The sequence below is a fragment of the Ylistrum balloti genome, unplaced genomic scaffold, assembly GCF_031769215.1.
Source record: "Ylistrum balloti isolate Yb309-2 unplaced genomic scaffold, AGI_CSIRO_Ybal_v1 Utg370370, whole genome shotgun sequence".
Classification (NCBI taxonomy): domain Eukaryota; kingdom Metazoa; phylum Mollusca; class Bivalvia; order Pectinida; family Pectinidae; genus Ylistrum; species Ylistrum balloti.
In genome coordinates, this window is record NW_026782260.1 from 1,236,221 (window position 1) to 1,253,921 (window position 17,701).

Here is a 17,701-nt window from a genome sequence, read left to right on the forward strand (position 1 = left end):
TACAGGGTAACACTGACATCACCCTGTAATACAGACTAACACTGACCTCGCCCTGTAATACAAACTAACACTGACCTCGCCCTGTAATACAGGGTAACACTGACATCACCCTGTAATACAGGCTAACACTGACCTCACCCTGTAATACAGGCTAACACTGACCTCACCCTGTAATACAGGGTAACACTGACATCACCCTGTAATACAGGCTAACACTGACCTCACCCTGTAATACACTAACACTGACCTCACATTCCTGATCCTATTTCAATGTCTCACAAGAACAGTTCCAAGTTGTAAAATTATGTTATAACAAAATTTCAACATACAATGTTTTCTCACAGTTTAGAGTTGATTTTAATTAAACCTTATTATCTTATGTTTCTAGAAATACCTTTGCTCGTTAATCCTGCTGTACATTATAATTACTTAATAATTAGTACCTATTTCATTTGTGATTGATCAGTGAAAAACTTTCTAAAACTTGGCCAATGGAAACTCTGACAGAACCCTTGTCTTTCAAAAACTTACTTGTAAAAACCATAGCTGAACACACAATTTTATTTCTTAACTACTGAAATTAATAATCAAAATCACATTTTCAAATTCTCTTTGAAAATTAACCATGCAGGGGTATAATGAATATGATTTGAAAGTTTCAAATATGCCCCTTTAATAAAACACATTTGACATCCTATAGCACAATTTTCAGGAGTAATGTGACACCAATCAGGGCTCTTTAATACATGTAACAACAGTGTGCTGTGGTGTTCAGCCCTCTGTAGCGTTCACAGCAGCTTGTAAGCCATTTCCTATGCACAGAGATCATAAAAACCAATTCACTGCAAATTGAAAAGAAACTTGAGATCAAAGATCACAGTTCTAACTAATCTAGACCCTGAATAAATCATCCGAATGCGTTCTGAGATCACTACAGCTACCCTTATCGTCTCAGTGTATGTATTGACTCAATGGATACTTCCTGCTGTATTTAAGAGTCATGCTGTTACAGACTGATCATTTATCTTCCAAAAAGACACTTTCTGTAGTTGTTCTTGCCAACCTAGCTGTATAATTAGGTACATATTCCTAGGAAGTAATGGAGATATCTTAATACAAAAACTCTAAAAATGGCTCTAAAAGCTTAAACTAGCTCCTAATCTATGAAAGTTACCACAGGAGAATGACTCCTATTTGTCAGTGTTTAGCTTCCTAAGGACAAAGCCCCTGTATGTCAGTGTTTATCTTCCGAAGGACAAAGCCCCTGTATGTCAGTGTTTATCTTCCTAAGGACAAAGCCCCTGTTTGTCAGTGTTTATCTTCCTAAGGACAAAGCCCCTGTATCTCAGAGTTTATCTTCCTAAGGACAAAGCCCCTGTATGTCAGTGTTTATCTTCCTAAGGACAAAGCCCCTGTATGTCAGTGTTTATCTTCCTAAGGACAAAGCCCCTGTATGTCAGTGTTTATCTTCCAAAGGACAAAGCCCCTGTATGTCAGTGTTTATCTTCCTAAGGACAAAGCCCCTGTATCTCAGAGTTTATCTTCCTAAGGACAAAGCCCCTGTATCTCAGTATTTAGTTTCCTAAGGACAAAGCCCCTGTATGTCAGTGTTTATCTTCCTAAGGACAAAGCCCCTGTATGTCAGTGTTTATCTTCCAAAGGACAAAGCCCCCGTATGTCAGTGTTTATCTTCCAAAGGACAAAGCCCCTGTATCTCAGAGTTTATCTTCCAAAGGACAAAGCCCCTGTATGTCAGTGTTTATCTTCCTAAGGACAAAGCCCCTGTATCTCAGAGTTTATCTTCCTAAGGACAAAGCCCCTGTATGTCAGTGTTTATCTTCCTAAGGACAAAGCCCCCCTGCCCCTGTATGTCAGTGTTTATCATGTCAGTGTTTATCTTCCTAAGGACAAAGCCCCTGTATGTCAGTGTTTATCTTCCTAAGGACAAAGCCCCTGTATGTCAGTGTTTATCTTCCTAAGGACAAAGCCCCTGTATGTCAGTGTTTATCTTCCTAAGGACAAAGCCCCTGTATCTCAGAGTTTATCTTCCTAAGGACAAAGCCCCTGTATGTCAGTGTTTAGTTTCCAAAGGACAAAGCCCCCGTATGTCAGTGTTTAGCTTCCTAAGGACAAAGCCCCTGTATCTCAGTATTTAGTTTCCGAAGGACAAAGCCCCTGTATGTCAGTGTTTATCTTCCTAAGGACAAAGCCCCTGTATGTCAGTGTTTATCTTCCTAAGGACAAAGCCCCTGTATGTCAGTGTTTATCTTCCTAAGGACAAAGCCCCTGTATCTCAGTGTTTATCTTCCTAAGGACAAAGCCCCTGTATGTCAGTGTTAAGCTTCCTAAGGACAAAGCCCCTGTATGTCAGTGTTTATTTTCCTAAGGGCAAGGCCCCAGTATGTCAGTTTTTATCTTCTTAAGGACAAAGCCCCAGTATGTCAGTATTTATCTCCCTAAGGACAAAGCCCCTGTTTGTCAGTGTTTATCTTCTGAAAGACAAAGCCCCTCTATGTCAGTGTTTATTTTCCTAAGACAAAGCACACTGTTTGTCAGTGATGGGTTAAGCAACCAAAGGACAATTGGTTCTCAGTGAGGTGTTTAGTTACCCTTGGGCGAAGTCCCATGTTTGTCAGTGAGGTGATTAGCTAACTAATGACAAAGTCTGTTGTTTGTCAGGGATGTTTTTAGCTACTTAAGGATAATGTCCACATTTTCAGTGATGTGTTTAGCTACTTAAGGATAATGTCCACTGTTTGTCAGTGATGTGTTTAGCTACTTAAGGAAAATGTTCACTTTGTCAGTGATGTGTTTAGCTACTTAAGGATAATGTTCACTTTGTCAGGGATGTGTTTAGCTACTTAAGGACAATGTTCACTTTATCAGTGATGTGTTTATCTACTTAAGGATAATGTCCACTGTTTGTCATAATGTTCACTTTGTCAGGGATGTGTTTAGCTACTTAAAGACAATGTTCACTTTGTCAGTGACGTGTTTAGCTACTTCAGGATAATGTTTACTTTGTCAGGGATTTGTTTAGCTCAAAGCCCATTGTTTGTCAGTGTTATGTTTAGCTACCTAAGACAAAGCCAACTGTTTGTCAGAGATGTGTTTAGCTACCTAAGACAAAGCCCACTGTTTGTCAGTGATGTGTTTATTTACCTAAGACAAAGCCCACTGTTTGTCAGGGATGTGTTTAGCTACCTAAGACAAAGTTCACTGTTTGTCAGTGATGTGTTTATTTACCTAAGACAAAGCCCCCTGTTTGTCAGGGATGTGTTTAGCTACCTAAGACAAAGTTCACTGTTTGTCAGTGATGTGTTTATTTACCTAAGACAAAGCCCCCTGTTTGTCAGAGATTTGTTTAGCTTCCTAAGACAAAGTTCACTGTTTGTCAGAGATGTGTTAAACTACCTAAGACAAAGCCCACTGTTTGTCAGAGATGTGTTTAGCTACCAAAGACAAAGCCCACTGTCAGAGATGTGTTTAGCTACCTCGGACAAAGTTCACTGTTTGTCAGAGTTCTGTTTAGCTACCTAAGACAAAGCCCACTGTTTGTCAGAGATGTGTTAAGCTACCTAGGACAAAGCCCACTGTCAGAGATGTGTTTAGCTACCTAAGACAAAGCCCTCTGTTTGTCAGAGTTCTGTTTAGCTACCTAAGACAAAGCCCTATGTTTGTCAGAGTTCTGTTTAGCTACCTAAGACAAAGCCCTCTGTTTGTCAGAGATGTGTTAAGCAACCTAAGACAAAGCCCTCTGTTTGTCAGTGTTATGTTTAGCTACCTAAGACAAAGCCCATTGTATGTCAGTGTTATGTTTAGCTACCTAAGACAAAGCCCACTGTTTGTCAGAGTTCTGTTTAGCTACCTAAGACAAAGCCCATTGTTTGTCAGAGATGTGTTTAGCTACCTAAGATAAAGCCCATTGTTTGTCAGTGTTATGTTTAGCTACCTAAGACAAAGCCCATTGTTTGTCAGAGATGTGTTTAGCTACCTAAAACAAAACCTACTGTTTGTCAGTGTTATGTTTAGCTACCTAAGACAAAGCCCATTTTTTGTCAGTGTTATGTTTAGCTACCTAAGACAAAGCCCATTGTTTGTCAGAGATGTGTTTAGCTACCTAAGACAAAGCCCTCTGTTTGTCAGTGTTATGTTTAGCTACCTAAGACAAAGCCCATTGTTTGTCAGTGTTATGTTTAGCTACCTAAGACAAAGCCCATTGTTTGTCAGTGTTATGTTTAGCTACCTAAGACAAAGCCCATTGTTTGTCAGCGTTATGTTTAGCTACCTAAGACAAAGCCCATTGTTTGTCAGTGTTATGTTTAGCTACCTAAGACAAAGCCCACTATTTGTCAGAGATGTGTTTAGCTACCTAAGACAAAGCCCACTGTTTTTCAGAGATGTGTTTAGCTACCTAAGACAAAGCCCACTGTTTGTCAGTGTTATGTTTAGCTACCTAAGACAAAGCCCACTGTTTGTCAGAGATGTGTTTAGCTACCTAAGACAAAGCCCATTGTTTGTCAGTGTTATGTTTAGCTACCTAAGACAAAGCCCACTGTTTGTCAGTGTTATGTTTAGCTACCTAAGACAAAGCCCCCTGTTTGTCAGAGATGTGTTTAGCTACCTAAGACAAAGCCCACTGTTTGTCAGTGTTATGTTTAGCTACCTCGGACAAAGCCCACTGTTTGTCAGAGATGTGTTTAGCTACCTAAGACAAAGCCCACTGTCAGAGATGTGTTTAGCTTCCTCGGACAAAGTTCACTGTTTGTCAGAGTTCTGTTTAGCTACCTAAGACAAAGCCCACTGTTTGTCAGAGATGTGTTAAGCTACCTAGGACAAAGCCCACTGTCAGAGATGTGTTTAGCTACCTAAGACAAAGCCCTCTGTTTGTCAGAGTTCTGTTTAGCTACCTAAGACAAAGCCCTCTGTTTGTCAGAGATGTGTTAATCTACCTAAGACAAAGTTCACTGTTTGTCAGAGATGTGTTAAGCAACCTAAGACAAAGCCCTCTGTTTGTCAGTGTTATGTTTAGCTACCTAAGACAAAGCCCATTGTTTGTCAGTGTTCTGTTTAGCTACCTAAGACAAAGCCCACTGTTTGTCAGAGATGTGTTTAGCTACCTAAGACAAAGCCCACTGTTTGTCAGAGATGTGTTTAGCTACCTAAGACAAAGCCCACTGTTTGTCAGTGTTATGTTTAGCTACCTAAGACAAAGCCCACTGTTTGTCAGTGTTATGTTTAGCTACCTAAGACAAAGCCCACTGTTTGTCAGAGATGTGTTTAGCTACCTAAGACAAAGCCCACTGTTTTTCAGTGTTATGTTTAGCTACCTAAGACAAAGCCCACTGTTTGTCAGTGTTATGTTTAGCTACCTAAGACAAAGCCCACTGTTTGTCAGTGTTATGTTTAGCTACCTAAGACAAAGCCCATTGTTTGTCAGTGTTATGTTTAGCTACCTAAGACAAAGCCCATTGTTTGTCAGTGTTATGTTTAGCTACCTAAGACAAAGCCCACTGTTTGTCAGTGTTCTGTTTAGCTACCTAAGACAAAGCCCACTGTTTGTCAGTGTTCTGTTTAGCTACCTAAGACAAAGCCCACTGTTTGTCAGAGATGTGTTTAGCTACCTAAGACAAAGCCTATTGTTTGTCAGTGTTATGTTTAGCTACCTAAGACAAAGCCCACTGTTTGTCAGTGTTCTGTTTAGCTACCTAAGACAAAGCCCACTGTTTGTCAGTGTTATGTTTAGCTACCTAAGACAAAGCCCATTGTTTGTCAGTGTTATGTTTAGCTACCTAAGACAAAGCCCACTGTTTGTCAGAGATGTGTTTAGCTACCTAAGACAAAGCCCATTGTTTGTCAGTGTTATGTTTAGCTACCTAAGACAAAGCCCACTGTTTGTCAGAGATGTGTTTAGCTACCTAAGACAAAGCCCATTGTTTGTCAGTGTTATGTTTAGCTACCTAAGACAAAGCCCACTGTTTGTCAGTGTTCTGTTTAGCTACCTAAGACAAAGCCCACTGTTTGTCAGTGTTATGTTTAGCTACCTAAGACAAAGCCCATTGTTTGTCAGAGATGTGTTTAGCTACCTAAGACAAAGCCCATTGTTTGTCAGTGTTATGTTTAGCTACCTAAGACAAAGCCCACTGTTTGTCAGAGTTCTGTTTAGCTACCTAAGACAAAGCCCACTGTTTGTCAGTGTTATGTTTAGCTACCTAAGACAAAGCCCACTGTTTGTCAGAGATTAGCTACCTAAGACAAAGCCCATTGTTTGTCAGTGTTATGTTTAGCTACCTAAGACAAAGCCCACTGTTTGTCAGAGATGTGTTTAGCTACCTAAGACAAAGCCCACTGTTTGTCAGTGTTCTGTTTAGCTACCTAAGACAAAGCCCATTGTTTGTCAGTGTTATGTTTAGCTACCTAAGACAAAGCCCATTGTTTGTCAGAGATGTGTTTAGCTACCTAAGACAAAGCCCTCTGTTTGTCAGTGTTATGTTTAGCTACCTAAGACAAAGCCCACTGTTTGTCAGAGATGTGTTTAGCTACCTAAGACAAAGCCCATTGTTTGTCAGTGTTATGTTTAGCTACCTAAGACAAAGCCCATTGTTTGTCAGTGTTATGTTTAGCTACCTAAGACAAAGCCCACTGTTTGTCAGAGATGTGTTTAGCTACCTAAGACAAAGTCCATTGTTTGTCAGTGTTATGTTTAGCTACCTAAGACAAAGCCCACTGTTTGTCAGTGATGTGTTTAGCTACCTAAGACAAAGCCCATTGTTTGTCAGTGTTATGTTTAGCTACCTAAGACAAAGCCCATTGTTTGTCAGAGATGTGTTTAGCTACCTAAGACAAAGCCCACTGTTTGTCAGTGTTATGTTTAGCTACCTAAGACAAAGCCCATTGTTTGTCAGAGATGTGTTTAGCTACCTAAGACAAAGCCCATTGTTTGTCAGTGTTATGTTTAGCTACCTAAGACAAAGCCCATTGTTTGTCAGAGATGTGTTTAGCTACCTAAGACAAAGCCCATTGTTTGTCAGAGATGTGTTTAGCTACCTAAGACAAAGCCCATTGTTTGTCAGTGTTATGTTTAGCTACCTAAGACAAAGCCCATTGTTTGTCAGAGATGTGTTTAGCTACCTAAGACAAAGCCCACTGTTTGTCAGAGATGTGTTTAGCTACCTAAGACAAAGCCCATTGTTTGTCAGTGTTATGTTTAGCTACCTAAGACAAAGCCCATTGTTGACTGACTTAAGGTGTTTAGACACGACCTAGTCTTGTCAGAGATGTGTTTAGCTACCTAAGACAAAGCCCATTGTTTGTCAGAGATGTGTTTAGCTACCTAAGACAAAGCCCACTGTTTGTCAGTGTTATGTTTAGCTACCTAAGACAAAGCCCACTGTTTGTCAGTGTTATGTTTAGCTACCTAAGACAAAGCCCACTATTTGTCAGAGATGTGTTTAGCTACCTAAGACAAAGCCCACTGTTTATCAGTGTTATGTTTAGCTACCTAAGACAAAGCCCACTGTTTGTCAGTGTTCTGTTTAGCTACCTTAAGGGATTATTCCCCAGGAGATATCATACAACAGCTTCATTTATGTACTTTATATCTTTGCTGTAATCTACGAAGACAGACTGGAAATTTCTTGGATAGTAAAACTAGCAGGTCTCGTGTTAGCAGCACCACTATAAAGGTAATTGCTGCAAAGATATCATTCTGAACATATTGATTTCTGGGAGAGGCGTGAGCTACAGTGGTAGTTAAGGCATTCCATAGACACGATCTAGGATTGTTAGTCTTCTAACAGTTCACTGTGACTGACTTAAGTTAGAGTGTTCTATAGACACGACCTAGTCTTCTAACAGTTCACTGTGACTGACTTAAGTTAAGGTGTTCCATAGACACGACCTAGTCTTCTAACAGTTCACTGTGACTGACTTAAGTTAAGGTGTTCCATAGACACGACCTAGTCATCTAACAGTTCACTGTGACTGACTTAAGTTGTTACTTAGACAAGACCTAGTCATCTAACAGTTCACTGTGACTGTCTTAAGTTGTTACTTAGACACGGCCTAGTCTTCTAACAATTCACTGTGACTGACTTAAGTTAAGATGATACTTAGACAGACCTAGACTTCTAACAGTTCACTGTGACTGACTTAAGTTAAGGTATTACTTAGACACGACCTAGTCTTCTAACAGTTCACTTTGACTGACTTAAGTTAAGGTGATCCTTAGACACGACCTAGGATTGCTAGTCAAGGAAAGTTCTGTCAGTGTCTGCAGTCTGTGGCGTTAATCCAGTGTCAAAAGCATCCATCACATTACACCAGTAAAGAGATGATTCAAGAAATAAACATTGACTGTACTTTGTAGGAATAATAAAGCTTGAAATTTATACCAATCAAGTTCAATTTCCAGAAAGGCTTGATCAATCAGAAAATGTTGTCCACTTGGGACCAAAAATTTGAGCCCTTGAAGGAAAGTAGTAACTAGATGTACATGTTCTATGCCAGTAAATGTTTGATACTGTCAAAATCCCTTAAGTCAATCTAAAAAAGTAGTCTTTTTAAGAAATATTTAAAGTTTCACCTTTTTTTGCATAAACGTCACATTCCATTTATATTCAGGTCGTATTTTCCATATTTATAGAATATTAATGAAGTGGTCAGGGTACTTACCTCCGCGTCCAGTTTGACTGGTCTCAGGCCACGTGATGTAGTTCCATGTTTCTATATAAAACACAAAGAAAAATATATCATTATCAGTATTCTAATAGAAAAATCATATAGTATTACATGTAAGTACCAACCACCAGCAAATATTTACAACCTCTTGGTACAATAAAGCCTTAATATCATTATCTTATACTAAAGCCTTATATCACTCTCTCACAATAAAACCTTATATCACTCTATCACAATAAAGCCTTATATCACTTTCTCTCACAATAAAGCCTTATATCACTCTCTCACAATAAAGCCTTATATCATTCTCTCACAATAAAGCCTTATTATCACTCTCTCACAATAAAGCCTTATATCACTCTATCACAATAAAGCCTTATATCACTCTATCACAATAAAGCCTTATATCACTCTCTCACAATAAAGCCTTATATCACTCTATCACAATAAAGCCTTATATCACTCTCTCACAATAAAGCCTTATATCACTCTATCACAATAAAGCCTTATATCATTCTCTCACAATAAAGCCTTATATCACTCTCTCACAATAAAGCCTTATATCACTCTCTCACAATAAGGCCTTATATCACTCTCTCACAATAAAGCCTTATATCACTCTCTCACAATAAAGCCTTATTATCACTCTCTCACAATAAAGCCTTATATCACTCTCTCACAATAAAGCCTTATATCACTCTCTCACAATAAAGCCTTATATCACTTTCTCTCACAATAAAGCCTTATATCACTCTCTCATAATGAAATTTTATATCACTCTCTCACAATAAAGCCTTATATATCATATCTCTCACAATACAGCCTTATATCACTCTATCACAATACAGATTTATATCTTTGTCTGGATATCACTCGTGATATCTTTCTCTCTCAATAAAGCCTTATATCATTCTCTCACAATAAAGCCTTATATCACTCTATCACAATAAAGCCTTATATCATTCTCTCATAATGAAATTTTATATCACTCTCTCACAATAAAGCCTTATATCATTCTCTCATAATGAAATTTTATATCACTCTATCACAATAAAGCCTTATATCACTCTATCACAATAAAGCCTTATATCACTCTCTCACAATAAGGCCTTATATCACTCTCTCACAATAAAGCCTTATATCATTCTCTCACAATAAAGCCTTATTATCACTCTCTCACAATAAAGCCTTATATCACTCTCTCACAATAAAGCCTTATATCATTCTCTCACTATGAAGCCTTATATCATTCTCTCATAATAAAGCCTTATACCACTTTCTCACAATAAAGCTTCATGTCACTCTCTCACAATAAAGCCTTATATCACTCTATCACAATAAAGCCTTATATCATTCTCTCATAATGAAATTTTATATCACTCTCTCACAATAAAGCCTTATTATCACTTTCTCTCACAATAAAGCCTATCACTTTCTCTCACAATAAAGCCTTATATCATTCTCTCACAATAAAGCCTTATTATCACTCTCTCACAATAAAGCCTTATTATCACTCTCTCACAATAAAGCCTTATATCACTCTATCACAATAAAGCCTTATATCACTCTCTCACAATAAAGCCTTATATCACTCTCTCACAATAAAGCCTTATATCACTCTCTCACAATAAAGCCTTATATCACTCTCTCACAATAAAGCCTTATATCACTCTCTCACAATAAGGCCTTATATCACTCTCTCACAATAAAGCCTTATATCACTTTCTCTCACAATAAAGCCTTATATCACTCTCTCACAATAAAGCCTTATATCACTCTCTCACAATAAAGCCTTATATCACTTTCTCTCACAATAAAGCCTTATATCACTTTCTCTCACAATAAAGCCTTATATCACTCTATCACAATAAAGCCTTATATATCTCACAATAAAGCCTATTCTCTCACAATAAAGCTTATATCACTCTCTCACAATAAAGCCTTATATCACTCTCTCACAATAAAGCCTTATATCACTCTATCACAATAAAGCCTTATATCATTCTCTCACAATAAAGCCTTATTATCACTCTCTCACAATAAAGCCTTATATCATTTTCTCACAATAAAGCCTTATATCACTTTCTCTCACAATAAAGCCTTATTAACATTCTCTCACAATAAAGCCTTATAATCACTCTCTCACAATAAAGCCTTATATCACTCTCTCACAATAAAGCCTTATATCACTCTCTCACAATAAAGCCTTATATCACTCTCTCTCTCACAATAAAGCCTTATATACTCTCTCAGCCTCTCTCACAATAAAGCTTCATATCACTCTCTCACAATAAAGCCTTATATCACTCTATCACAATAAAGCCTTATATCATTCTCTCACAATAAAGCCTTATATCACTCTCTCACAATAAAGCCTTATATCACTCTATCACAATAAAGCCTTATATCATTCTCTCACAATAAAGCCTTATTATCACTCTCTCACAATAAAGCCTTATATCACTCTATCACAATAAAGCCTTATATCACTCTCTCACAATAAAGCCTTATATCACTTTCTCTCACAATAAAGCCTTATATCACTCTCTCACAATAAAGCCATCACTCTATCACAATAAAGCCTTATATCACTCTCTCACAATAAAGCCTTATATCACTCTATCACAATAAAGCCTTATATCACTTTCTCTCACAATAAAGCCTTATATCATTCTCTCACAATAAAGCCTTATATCATTCTCTCACAATAAAGCCTTATATCATTCTCTCACAATAAAGCCTTATATCATTCTCTCACAATAAAGCCTTATATCACTCTATCACAATAAAGCCTTATATCACTCTATCACAATAAAGCCTTATATCATTCTCTCACAATAAAGCCTTATATCACTCTCTCACAATAAAGACTTATATCACTCTCTCACAATAAAGCCTTATATCTTTCTCTCACAATAAAGCCTTATATCACTTTCTCTCACAATAAAGCCTTATATCACTCTCTCACAATAAAGCCTTATATCACTTTCTCTCACAATAAAGCCTTATATCACTTTCTCTCACAATAAAGCCTTATATCACTCTCTCACAATAAAGCCTTATATCACTTTCTCTCACAATAAAGCCTTTATATCACAATAAGGCCTTATATCACTCTCTCACAATAAAGCCTTATATCACTTTCTCTCACAATAAAGCCTTATATCACTCTCTCATAATGAAATTTTATATCACTCTCTCACAATAAAGCCTTATATCACTCTCTCACAATAAAGCCTTATATCACTCTCTCACAATAAAGCCTTATATCACTCTCTCACAATAAAGCCTTATACCACTCTCTCACAATAAAGCCTTATATCACTCTATCACAATAAAGCCTTATATCATTCTCTCACAATAAAGCCTTATATCACTCTCTCACAATAAAGCCTTATTATCACTCTCTCACAATAAAGCCTTATATCACTCTCTCACAATAAAGCCTTATATCACTCTCTCACAATAAAGCCTTATATCACTCTCTCACAATAAAGCCTTATATCATTCTCTCACAATAAAGCCTTATTATCACTCTCTCACAATAAAGCCTTATTATCACTCTCTCACAATAAAACCTTATATCATTCTCTCACAACTGCAGAAAAATACTGATGTCTGAGAATCATGAGTAAAATCTACAACAATATGATTATAATACTTTACATTCTAAATAGATTAGTAATCATAGAAAAGGAGAGTAATCACACTGATACTTTGATGTGAATCTAGAATTTACACTCTCCTCCTTCAGTCTCCATAGAACTCATCCATTATCATGCAAGTTTATGTTTCACTGTCCTTATTGAGCTTTTCATGTCTTGTTTAAAAAATAATTAAAACATTAAAATAACAGATGTCTCAACAAAATGCCCATAAAATACATGCTTTGATGCCTCCTTTATCTTGGTTTTACGTAATTTCATAAGATCTCCTCACATGCCAGGTATGTGGGTGATCACGATACGTTTTAACTATTAATCTCAGGTGATAGGTGTTTATATCATAATATCAGGTGATAGAACATATGTTTATATCATAATATCAGGTGAAAGAAGGTGTTTATATTATAATATCAGGTCATAGAACATATGTTTATATCATAATATCAGGTGATAGAAGGTGTTTATATCATAATATCAGGTGATAGAAGGTGTTTATATCATAATATCAGGTGATAGAAGGTGTTTATATCATAATATCAGGTGGTAGAACATATGTTTATATCATAATATCAGGTGATAGAAGGTGTTTATATCATAATATCAGGTGATAGAAGGTGTTTATATCATAATATCAGGTGATAGAAGGTGTTTATATCATAATATCAGGTGATAGAAAGTGTTTATATCATAATATCAGGTGATAAAAGGTGTTTATATCATAATATCAGGTGATAGAAGGTGTTTATATCATAATATCAGGTGATAGAAGGTGTTTATATCATAATATCAGGTGATAGAACATATGTTTATATCATAATATCAGGTGATAGAAGGTGTTTATATCATAATATCAGGTGATAGAAGGTGTTTATATCATAATATCAGGTGATAGAACATATGTTTATATCATAATATCAGGTGATAGAGGGTGTTTATATCATAATATCAGGTGATAGAAGGTGTTTATATCATAATATCAGGTGGTAGAAGGTGTTTATATCATAATATCATGTGATAGAAGGTGTTTATATCATAATATCAGGTGACAGAAGGTGTTTATATCATAATATCAGGTGATAGAAGGTGTTTATATCATAATATCAGGTGATAGAACATATGTTTATATCATAATATCAGGTGAAAGAAGGTGTTTATATTATAATATCAGGTGATAGAAGGTGTTTATATCATAATATCAGGTGATAGAAGGTGTTTATATCATAATATCAGGTGGTAGAAGGTGTTTATATCATAATATCAGGTGATAGAAGGTGTTTATATCATAATATCAGGTGGTAGAAGGTGTTTATATCATAATATCAGGTGATAGAAGGTGTTTATATCATAATATCAGGTGATAGAAGGTGTTTATATCATAATATCAGGTGATAGAACATATGTTTATATCATAATATCAGGTGATAGAAGGTGTTTATATCGTAATATCAGGTGATAGAAGGTGTTTATATCATAATATCAGGTGATAGAACATATGTTTATATCATAATATCAGGTGATAGAAGGTGTTTATATCATAATATCAGGTGATAGAAGGTGTTTATATCATAATATCAGGTGGTAGAAGGTGTTTATATCATAATATCAGGTGATAGAAGGTGTTTATATCATAATATCAGGTGATAGACGATGTTTATATCATAATATCAGGTGATAGAAGGTGTTTATATCATAATATCAGGTGATAGAACATATGTTTATATCATAATATCAGGTGAAAGAAGGTGTTTATATTATAATATCAGGTGTTAGAAGGTGTTTATATCATAATATCAGGTGATAGAAGGTGTTTATATCATAATATCAGGTGGTAGAAGGTGTTTATATCATAATATCAGGTGATAGAAGGTGTTTATATCATAATATCAGGTGGTAGAAGGTGTTTATATCATAATATCAGGTGATAGACGATGTTTATATCATAATATCAGGTGATAGAAGGTGTTTATATCATAATATCAGGTGATAGAACATATGTTTATATCATAATATCAGGTGAAAGAAGGTGTTTATATCGTAATATCAGGTGATAGAAGGTGTTTATATCATAATATCAGGTGGTAGAAGGTGTTTATATCATAATATCAGGTGATAGAAGGTGTTTATATCATAATATCAGGTGATAGACGATGTTTATATCATAATATCAGGTGATAGAAGGTGTTTATATCATAATATCAGGTGATAGAACATATGTTTATATCATAATATCAGGTGAAAGAAGGTGTTTATATTATAATATCAGGTGATAGAAGGTGTTTATATCATAATATCAGGTGATAGAAGGTGTTTATATCATAATATCAGGTGGTAGAAGGTGTTTATATCATAATATCAGGTGATAGAAGGTGTTTATATCATAATATCAGGTGGTAGAAGGTGTTTATATCATAATATCAGGTGATAGACGATGTTTATATCATAATATCAGGTGATAGAAGGTGTTTATATCATAATATCAGGTGATAGAACATATGTTTATATCATAATATCAGGTGAAAGAAGGTGTTTATATTATAATATCAGGTGATAGAAGGTGTTTATATCATAATATCAGGTGATAGAAGGTGTTTATATCATAATATCAGGTGGTAGAAGGTGTTTATATCATAATATCAGGTGATAGAAGGTGTTTATATCATAATATCAGGTGGTAGAAGGTGTTTATATCATAATATCAGGTGGTAGAAGGTGTTTATATCATAATATCAGGTGATAGAAGGTGTTTATATCATAATATCAGGTGATAGAAGGTGTTTATATTATAATATCAGGTGATAGAAGGTATTTATATCATAATATCAGGTGATAGAAGGTATTTATATCATAATATCAGGTGATAGAAGGTATTTATATCATAATATCAGGTGATAGAACATATGTTTATATCATAATATCAGGTGATAGAAGGTGTTTGTATCATAATATCAGGTGATAGAAGGTGTTTATATCATAATATCAGGTGACAGAACATATGTTTATATCATAATATCAGGTGAAAGAAGGTGTTTATATTATATATCATCATAGAACATATGTTTATATCATAATATCAGGTGATAGAACATATGTTTATATCATAATATCAGGTGATAGAAGGTGTTTATATCATAATATCAGGTGATAGAAGGTGTTTATATCATAATATCAGGTGATAGAACATATGTTTATATCATAATATCAGGTGGTAGAAGGTGTTTATATCATAATATCAGGTGGTAGAAGGTGTTTATATCATAATATCAGGTGATAGAAGATGTTTATATCATAATATCAGGTGGTAGAAGGTGTTTATATCATAATATCAGGTGATAGAAGATGTTTATATCATAATATCAGGTGATAGAAGGTGTTTATATCATAATATCAGGTGATAGAACATATGTTTATATCATAATATCAGGTGATAGAAGGTGTTTATATCGTAATATCAGGTGGTAGAAGGTGTTTATATCATAATATCAGGTGATAGAAGATGTTTATATCATAATATCAGGTGGTAGAAGGTGTTTATATCATAATATCAGGTGATAGAAGATGTTTATATCATAATATCAGGTGGTAGAAGGTGTTTATATCATAATATCAGGTGATAGAACATATGTTTATATCATAATATCAGGTGATAGAAGGTGTTTATATCATAATATCAGGTGGTAGAACATATGTTCATATCATAATATCAGGTGGTAGAAGGTGTTTATATCATAATATCAGGTGGTAGAAGGTGTTTATATCATAATATCATGTGATAGAAGGTGTTTATATCATAATATCAGGTGAAAGAAGGTGTTTATATCATAATATCAGGTGATAGAAGATGTTTATATCATAATATCAGGTGATAGAACATATGTTTATATCATAATATCAGGTGGTAGAAGGTGTTTATATCATAATATCAGGTGATAGAAGGTGTTTATATCATAATATCAGGTGGTAGAAGGTGTTTATATCATAATATCAGGTGGTAGAAGGTGTTTATATCATAATATCAGGTGATAGAAGGTGTTTATATCATAATATCAGGTGATAGAAGGTGTTTATATCATAATATCAGGTGATAGAACATATGTTTATATCATAATATCAGGTGATAGAAGGTGTTTATATCATAATATCAGGTGATAGAAGGTGTTTATATCATAATATCAGGTGATAGAAGGTGTTTATACCATAATATCAGGTGATAGAAGGTGTTTATATCATAATATCAGGTGATAGAAGATGTTTATATCATAATATCAGGTGATAGAACATATGTTTATATCATAATATCAGGTGATAGATAGAAGGTGTTTATATCATAATATCAGGTGATAGAACATATGTTTATATCATAATATCAGGTGATAGAAGGTGTTTATATCGTAATATCAGGTGATAGAAGGTGTTTATATCATAATATCAGGTGATAGAACATATGTTTATATCATAATATCAGGTGGTAGAAGGTGTTTATATCATAATATCAGGTGGTAGAAGGTGTTTATATCATAATATCAGGTGATAGAAGATGTTTATATCATAATATCAGGTGGTAGAAGGTGTTTATATCATAATATCAGGTGGTAGAAGGTGTTTATATCATAATATCAGGTGATAGAAGGTGTTTATATCATAATATCAGGTGATAGAAGGTGTTTATATCATAATATCAGGTGATAGAAGATGTTTATATCATAATATCAGGTGATAGAACATATGTTTATATCATAATATCAGGTGGTAGAAGGTGTTTATATCATAATATCAGGTGATAGAAGGTGTTTATATCATAATATCAGGTGGTAGAAGGTGTTTATATCATAATATCAGGTGGTAGAAGGTGTTTATATCATAATATCAGGTGATAGAAGGTGTTTATATCATAATATCAGGTGATAGAAGGTGTTTATATCATAATATCAGGTGATAGAACATATGTTTATATCATAATATCAGGTGATAGAAGGTGTTTATATCATAATATCAGGTGATAGAAGGTGTTTATATCATAATATCAGGTGATAGAAGGTGTTTATACCATAATATCAGGTGGTAGAAGGTGTTTATATCATAATATCAGGTGATAGAAGGTGTTTATATCATAATATCAGGTGATAGAAGATGTTTATATCATAATATCAGGTGATAGAACATATGTTTATATCATAATATCAGGTGAAAGAAGGTGTTTATATCATAATATCAGGTGATAGAAGGTGTTTATATCATAATATCAGGTGATAGAACATATGTTTATATCATAATATCAGGTGATAGAAGGTGTTTATATCGTAATATCAGGTGATAGAAGGTGTTTATATCATAATATCAGGTGATAGAACATATGTTTA

The 17,701-nt window shown here is 34.9% G+C and overlaps 1 protein-coding gene across 1 annotated transcript in view; it reads right to left on the bottom strand.

The window, feature by feature from the left end:
- Nucleotides 1-17,701, bottom strand: part of LOC132554023 (alpha-catulin-like) — a 74,291-nt gene that overhangs the window by 13,158 nt on the left and 43,432 nt on the right. The window contains exon 13 of the mRNA XM_060218320.1: nt 8,674-8,724. Coding sequence (XP_060074303.1) covers nt 8,674-8,724 — 51 coding nt within the window. The remainder of the gene's footprint in view (nt 1-8,673; nt 8,725-17,701) is intronic.